At 37.5% G+C, this 8,614-nt stretch overlaps 1 protein-coding gene across 1 annotated transcript; it reads right to left on the bottom strand.

The window, feature by feature from the left end:
- Window positions 1–261: 261 nt before the first annotated feature.
- Window positions 262–2,788, bottom strand: LOC136243827 (uncharacterized). Its single transcript, XM_066035422.1, has 2 exons — window positions 2,660–2,788; window positions 262–1,050 (listed from the first exon to the last, which is right to left on the bottom strand). Exons 1-2 carry the CDS (start codon window positions 2,686–2,688, stop codon window positions 351–353), a joined length of 729 nt encoding a protein of 242 aa, XP_065891494.1. The 5' UTR covers window positions 2,689–2,788; the 3' UTR covers window positions 262–350.
- Window positions 2,789–8,614: the final 5,826 nt, after the last annotated feature.

Consider the following 8,614-nt stretch of genomic DNA (forward strand, 5'->3'; position numbering starts at 1 on the left):
CAAACTGAGAATTACATTTTCATAGCGTAATGCTGTAAAAAGCGATGGAAGTTTGAAAAGTGGCAAATATCATGTGCCCCATTGCCCTATTTTCGCAGGCCCAGTCACATAAAACATTAAGCAATTAAGCCCACAGGTCATGTCATGATCAATACTAAATAATCAATTAATGAAACAGAGCTTTAAACTGGACTATTAGTCTGGTTTTTGCAAAGGTGGTCTAAATTTATTAATATTATATTGATTATATGGTGCATGCATTTGCCATACCAATTATAGAGTATGCTGTACATAATGTATTTTATTCTGAAGTCATAGAGTATGTATATTCTGAAAACAATACTGAATTATTAAGGAAATCCACCAATGTGAGGTCCACCAATGTGAGGTCCACCAATGTGAGATCCACCAATGTGAGGTCCACCAATGTGAGGCCCACCAATGTGAGGCCTACCAATGTGAGATCCACCAATGTGAGATCCACCAATGTGAGATCCACCAATGTGAGGTCCACCAATGTGAGATCCACCAATGTGAGATCCACCAATGTGAGGTCCACCAATGTGAGATCCACCAATGTGAGATCCACCAATGTGAGGTCCACCAATGTGAGGTCCACCAATGTGAGATCCACCAATATGAGGTGCACCGGTATGGAATCCACCATGAAGAGGTCCTCCACAATGAGGCACAACAACCTGAGATCTGCTATCAAAAGCATTATATCTGCTGTCAACATGATATCCATCACTACTGCATCCATTATAACATTGATCACAACAATCATCTTTATTCTGGTTTGTTTGGGGATTTTGTGTGTTCACATCTGTTGCAAGTGGTTGAGTCACCACTGTGTTTGTCTGTTCTGGCTGAGCCATTGGTTGGGAATTAACATCTGTTACCTGTGATTCTGTCACAGTCACAACATTTTCCTGTCTTGGCTGAGCCTTTGGTTGGGGATAGTGTGCATTCACATCTGTTTCCTGTGGTTGTGTCACCACTACATTTGTCTGCTCTGGCTGAGTCATTGCCAGTAATTGATCTGTATCACTGAAAAAACAAAGGACACGGATCGAAATTACTGCTATTGCTATAATATAAGTACTTTACAGTACAACAGGTAGCTAGGCAAAAAATGGGAAATTGAAGAAATGAATACTGTACTTTGACTTCTTGGAAATACTGCATGACTGTCTCATATAACTTGTGCTACAGTCTATAGATGACGTACATAAATACAATCAAATGGGATTATGGGTGAAAAGAGAAATTTCCTTCAACCAGAAAATTCACTCCTGGTTACCTGAGTTCTGGTGAGTATTACATTCTAGGAGGGATAGATGTTTTTTTTTTTTCCTTTTAGTATTATAATCTTATTAAGCTATCATTTCATTTTGTAAAGTAAATTATGTACATATTTTCAGGGGGCCAAATTATTTTTTACATATATATAATATATGCTCTACTTGGTTGCTGTACTATGGGAATCTAACTGCAATCCCAAAGTTAAGGTTATAAGGTTCATTTTTATATGGTTAGGGTTCAGCTTTACACTACAACAGAAGCTATTTGTATACACCTGTAGCACTTATAACTAACAATATTGTCTTGCACTTTAAATCATTGAGAAATACCGAGTTGTGGTAACTGCCAGCAATAGCATGGTATTAGTAGCGCACTGGTAATTATATTACTGTTACATAAGTTCATGTTTTCAATTTTAGCTCAGAAAGTTAAAACCAAGCCCATAGCCTTAAGGGTTGTCAAGTTGCCCTTGTCTGAAGGAATTAGGCAGGCAGGCAGGCAGGCAGGCAGGCAGGCAGGCAGGCAGGCAGGCAGGCAGGCAGGCAGGCAGGCAGGCAGGCAGGCAGGCAGGCAGGCAGGCAGGCAGGCAGGCAGGCAGGCAGGCAGGCAGGCAGGCAGGCAGGCAGGCAGGCAGGCAGGCAGGCAGGCAGGCAGGCAGGCAGGCAGGCAGGCAGGCAGGCAGGCAGGCAGGCAGGCAGGCAGGCAGGCAGGCAGGCAGGCAGGCAGGCAGGCAGGCAGGCAGGCAGGCAGGCAGGCAGGCAGGCAGGCATCAGTCAGTAGGAACTTTTGCTAATTAAGAACTTTAAAATTCTTTAACAACTTATCTGAAGCTTTTTTGGCCATTCTGAAGTCCCTTTTTGGCTTGTGTGTATCTCACCAATACTGCCAAGACATCATGAAAGCATTGTGAGGTTGTTTTGGAGGTAACATTTTTGACCAGAAAAGCTGTAACATTCATGATCCCTAATTAATTTCCAGTACTATTGTACTGTATAAATAGGATTAAAAATGCTAGCACAATTGTATTGGGTAACAACTCATCAGAAACATTTCAGGTTGCTAACTATAATAATAGCCTTAAAGATATGCCTTGAGTTAGATTAGATTCAACCAATAATGTCAAGATGTTTTGAAGAAGCTAGCTAGGTTGCAGGCTGTAATTTCCAGCTGGAAAATGATCCCTACTGCAGCACTGCCACAATGACACTAGGGCTGAAAGTCTGTAGAACAACTGGTCTGTAGGTCCAGGTGTTCTACAGACCTTCGGTACTTGTGCTAGCTGAAAAACCGTAATAAATAAAATAAATGTTATACAGTACATAATACAGGCACAACTTAGCTTTGAATATAGTACCTGGTGCTAGCCTGAGATTGAGCCTCCATCAAATTTCGTGGCCTGCTCAAAGCCTTATTATTATAGCCAATTCTTTTGAGAAAAACTAACTGGATACAAAGTAAGTCAGTAGCTAAAATTATACTATAAAAGTTTAAAAGCAAACTAAAGATTATTGATCTTCATGAAGTCATTGAAGTTTGGAATGTACTATCATGTTATGTGTTTCCATGTGATAGATACCATTGATGTTATTTCAACTTCGAATGGTTTCATGATCATGACTTAAGGTAAACAGACATGTGCCATCGACTAGATTATTTGTTTCTTGTTCTTGTCCACATCACATTTTACATAATCATTTTTATCAGCCACACTTAGGGCTTAGACCATTGCCATGAAAGTACTAAAAAGCCTGTGTAGCAGAGAGAGAGAGACTTTAAGCACTAAAACTGTGTACCATTGTGAATGAAAAGAAATCACAGACAAAGTGGTGATCGACTTCAAATCAGAAGTTTAAATTCCATACCTTGTATGAAGATCTAAATTCATACAAGGATAGGTAAAACATGTTAGGATTCTTCAGTGCATGGATAAACAACCCCGAAGGGATGATGTAATAGTCACCAAGGCAGAACTGCATTTATTATTACATCATTCCTGAGGAGTGTTTATCCATCTGAAGAATCCTAGCAATGGACGTATTAGTGATTTAGACAATGGCCCCTGTAACTGGAGTTTTGCCAGTAACCCACAAATGTGCAACTTGATTGTCAAAGTTTGTGGATAGGTTTCTTACCCAGTAAGATACTTGTGTACAGGTCCATTACCAGTCTGAAAATAAAAACCCTGCATACATACTTTGCAAAACATTCTGTGAATGTTAGCCCACCAGAAATCATCACCTTGATTATGGTGAATTTACAAGTTTGGTCCACAGGCATTTGTAGTTTAGAAAATTAAGTGCCTGAGGAGCCACACAGCCTTTCTTGAATTGTATATGAATTACAGAAATGACTCTTGATCGAAGGGGGTGTTCCACACACATCCAATGTACCTACTTAGACAATTCATAATTTACGTTTGAATAAATTATTGCCTTCAGTAGTGATAGCTATGGATGGAGCAAATTTCAGGTTTGTATGTGTCTTAAAAACTAAGTTACGTTCTTACAAGTTCATTGAGTAGGATGTGTAGAAGACCTTTTTTGCAACATCTAGTCACATATATACTCATCAGAGAATTTGTCATGCAATTGTCTCTGTAAACAACTACATACCATATAATCACGTCTATCATAAGCTAGCAAATAGCAAATAATTTTTGGTGTCATAACAATTACTGCTGAAACCCTTTCAATACCAAGAATAACAAAACTGAATCTTTCAAGTCAATGCATAACAAAACTGATTGCATACAATGAATACAGTGATGAAGAAGATGTTTGCATAACAAAATTTTACATGTTTATTCACCGTCAATAGTAACCAGAGGCTAACCATGATTGAAATCTGTTGATAGCTGAAATTAACAGCATGTACTACACGCAAGCCACATCTACCAAATAGCCATTACAATGTATCATTGCCAGGCACTGTTACCTGAGAGTTGCATGTTATTTGTAATGGACCACTTCTATAATAATATAAAATATATCCTTATCATATTAATTGTGATCTCAGTGCTCAATTGTTAACACTATAATAGAGAGTACTGGTATACTGCTAGAATTCTAAGAATCCATGATCATCAATTACTGTATCTCTAACTTTCTCCATTATTTCCACAACAGTTAAAGTACTCTAAAACTATGGAAATGGGTTTAAACATATTCACTGGTTTTGTACCAGCTGCAATGAGCTAGTGATGGGTTATACCAACCAGTCCTCCAGCCATTTAGTCCATGAGCCAGAGCAGTCAGTACCACTTGAGCTGAATAAGGTTGATTCCATTTTTGAGAAGATCTCCATCCAAATAACACAAAAATGCATGATTTCAGTGCAGTAGTGGTAGCCTTTAATTTTTTAATATCGTCATAATTAACATTACAATTATGCAAAATTGACATTACAATTATGCAAAGTCATTACAACTACGACAAATTTCATTTTTCATTTTTACGACATCTTCGTCACCAGCAAGGCCACGTGTGTCCTGATTGTTGCTGTCCACACTCCTGTACACTTGAGCCCCTAAGCCATGCAAATTCACCTACAGTTCTTTGTACAATTGCACGCTATATACCTTGGTACGCTGGTTGACCAGTCATCCAGGAGTTTAGAATACTATGTGGGGTTCTGTTTTAAACATCTTTGCCATATGGCAGTCTGATAATTTGATTGAAGAGCATGCTGAACTAACAATCTCTGCGATGTGGAAGCTGATGTCTTTCATTCTCTCCCTTCTTGGCACAGAACAGATGATACCTTAGCCCAATGACTTTTATAGAGTAGATGATACATATCTTAGGAGCAAAGAGATGGAACATGAAATTTTCAAGCTTGTTCATTAACTCTATATACGTACAACCTACTCTTTACACAACTCCATGTATATATTTTGGTAACCCTTGCTGTGAATCAGCATATTCAGCGATTATACCTAACACTCAGACACCAACATTGTTTCAAGGAATAGGGCTCTTGTCAGCTGATTTTATATGACAGCATGTAGAGGCTTTGCAAGATCGTCTGTCAGCTCCTATCATCTTGCAAGTATATGCTTTTTTAGGAAACTTATCAGTCTGATCAATCACCAGAACAACTATGAGTACTACTCCTTTGGCTGGTACATTGTCATTCAACAATGGGTCCTGGACATTCTTCTCTTTGGCCCTCAAGGAACTATGGTGAAGGACGATGATATTCAGGGCCACCAAACCATTGTTATTGTTAGCAAGTGGCTGGTCAGGATTGGAGTGGAATCATCTGCCACTTCATCAACCTCAAACTAGTGCCACTATTAGCAAAACCTGTTACCAGACTCTGATTACAGATACCAGATCTATGGTTACATAGCTGTGACCATGTGCTACAATAACATATAAATGTACATAATAGACTGGATTTGACAAAACTAGGCTTCCACACACATCCATTTTTTTCAATTTTAATCACTTGCAACTTGACATCTGAGTAAGCTATTGATGTACAATTTTCACACAATGCTTTCATTGCATTATGCAATAACAGGTCCAACTTTGAAAGTGATAATTTACTAGAAAAGCCTGGTTTTGTCAAATCCAGTCATATATTTATATGTGCTACTGTCATGTGTTTCTATTACAGGGATTAAGTGTCCACCACCTCCACCTCTACCATCTAACAATGTGTGTTGGGAGCAACTGTTAAATGAGATTGTTACAAAGCTAAGTGAATCCACCATCGACCCTAATAGTTATGGTGCAAGTTAAACAGTTACTGGAGCTGATGGATTTGGCAAGTCTTTTATTGTCACTGCTTTATGTCATCATCCTGTGATAAGGAACAATTCAAAGATGGTGTTGTGTTTATAGAACTGGATCACAAGTTCCTGATCCCAGTTTGAAACTGAGTCAACTATATCACTTACCGACTGGTCAATGTTTGAAACAAGGTGACATCAATCATGCTGAACAGGAAATCATATTGTTGTAATCTTCTTGTCATTATTGATGATGTGTGACATGTTGAAGATGCAGAGCCAATAGTGAAGGCATTTAGTAACTGTAAAATAGTCCTCACTACCAGGATTAATGACATTGATCAATACATATCTACCAAACAGGTACTGTAGTTAGTGCTTTAGTAGTTCCATTGGAGCAAAGTGAAGCCATCTCTCTACTGATCTGTGCAGTGAGATCTGTGCAGTGATTGATATCAGAAAACTGTCACAAGAAGATGTCAACTTACTTGATGAACTAGCTCAAGATACACACCTGTGGCCATTACTTCTCTCCCTAGTAAGAGGAGAACTGTCACATAATTTAAAATGGAAAAGTTTCACTTTTTCTGAAGCAATTAAAATTTTGCAAGCTAAATTACACGACAAGGGATTAGCAGCTTTGACAAAAACAATAATAGAGGAGCTGTAGACATGCGATGCAGTTAATGTTTGTGTTGATGTGACATTGGAGTTGCTAAGTAACATTGTGTCAGACAGAATAAAAACATAAATATTATGGACTGGGATTATACAAACAGCAGTTTTACTCATTCTATGGAACATTAATGAACCTGAAGCAAGAGATAGTATTGATGAACTGTGGGTGTATGGCCTTGTCCAATTTACGGAGATGGCTGTACCTCCATAGAAAAGTACGCAATGATGTGTGGAGGTTCATACTGCCATCAGTCAATATATTCTAGAGTGTATGAGTACTGATGAAGTAATAACTTTGTCACCACGTGGTGCATTAGATGCTTCACAATCAATTGGTGATGAATTAATTCATATACAATTTAAGAAATCATGACTTAACCTTGCTCTCTATTATAGATTATTTGAAGTATTTAAAAAGTGAGATGAAAATATTTTGCTACCTTTCTACATTAAACAGATTAACATGCACACAATAAGTTTTGAAGAAGAGAAAGATATGTTAAAAGCTAATAATTATTCTTATTAAGCTACAAGATGTTGCTCCCAACTGTGTTTATGAAAGAGCTTCAAGAGATGGTCTGTAGTTTAGTGTTGTTTTTAACCAAGTAAATGTACATGTGTGCATTTTATTGACATACTACGTACTTTGAGCATTGCACACGTATTCCCATCATTGCAACATACAATGTAATGTATCATTATTATGTTACAATTGATGATATTTAATATCATTGTGACACACTTTTCAGGTGTTTGCTGAAGTAGTAAGAATTGCAACAAAATAATTACCAACACGTCCATTTAACATGTTGCAAAAAATATGACTAGTACACTTGATCACAAAACTGCTGCTTAAATACATAATAATCTGTATTAGTAAACCATCAACCTATTACCAGGGGCTAGTAGGCTTACAGCTACAACTAGGATCACCAACGAAGACATAGTTTTAATTTCAGAGGTGAGCACTGCAAATTATAGCACCAGTCACCAGATAAAAAGAAATATTTTTGATGGGGCCAGTGAAAACAGGTGACATAAATTTGCCTACTGTTATAATGTTTCATGAGTTATAATAATGTTTTGTGCCATCATGCTATAGTTTAAAAATTTCACAACATGTTAAACGCATGTAATTGACTATAATTATAATGAATGCAAAAATTCCTTTGTGGTACCTAGATATGACCTTGATTATGATGGGGTGTATTATAGTTTGTGCCCACATGCCTGTTCTTGCAGGCCTGGTCACTTTTTAATGGAGCCTGCACCAAATTATATGGCTTCACATCCAAATTGGTAGTTTCCAATAATCTCCACTTGATTTTCATTCCCTTAACTTGTATTAAATGTGTTTACAGCTTGAGTTTTATTTTGCTTTCTTCCACCTATATTAATTCTGTGCAGTAATTCTTTTACCTTTCACCTATTATGTGCCATATTGTGCTCAAGAATTATCTGGTTTTGTTCAGCATTAATTGTTCATTTCTAAGTGCAATGCTACAATTTAAAATTCACTTTAAAGAGACTGTTCTATTAGAGTATTTCGATCTGCACTTACTCTTACCATGTATAGCATAGAGGCTAGCTCTATTACTTAACATGATTATGTGACTGTTCTATTAGGGTATCTCGATCTTTTGTGCAATGGTTATGTCCAATTCACCTTTCATTCCAGCATTTTGCTTATTGGTTTTACTCATCCATGGAATATGCCGATATTTAGCCTGCGAAATCAACACATTCCTATTTACAGTACTTGAAAACTCATCACCTCCAGTTTAATAGAAGTAGCTTTTAACCTAAGACTTGATTTAGTGTTTTAAGACAAAAGGTAGGTGAAATTTATACAGTTCTACATGTTTTGGATTTAGTCTCTTGGGTTTCAGTTCTATG

The sequence above is a fragment of the Dysidea avara genome, chromosome 2 (genome assembly GCF_963678975.1).
Source record: "Dysidea avara chromosome 2, odDysAvar1.4, whole genome shotgun sequence".
Lineage (NCBI taxonomy): Eukaryota > Metazoa > Porifera > Demospongiae > Dictyoceratida > Dysideidae > Dysidea > Dysidea avara.

Coding starts and splice junctions, on each gene's coding strand:
- LOC136243827 (XM_066035422.1), bottom strand. CDS start 2,688: ATGGAGGCTCAATCTCAGGCTAGCACCAG. Junction 1,051..2,659: donor CAATCTCAGGCTAGCACCAG/GTACTATATTCA, acceptor TTGTTTTTTCAG/TGATACAGATCAATTACTGG.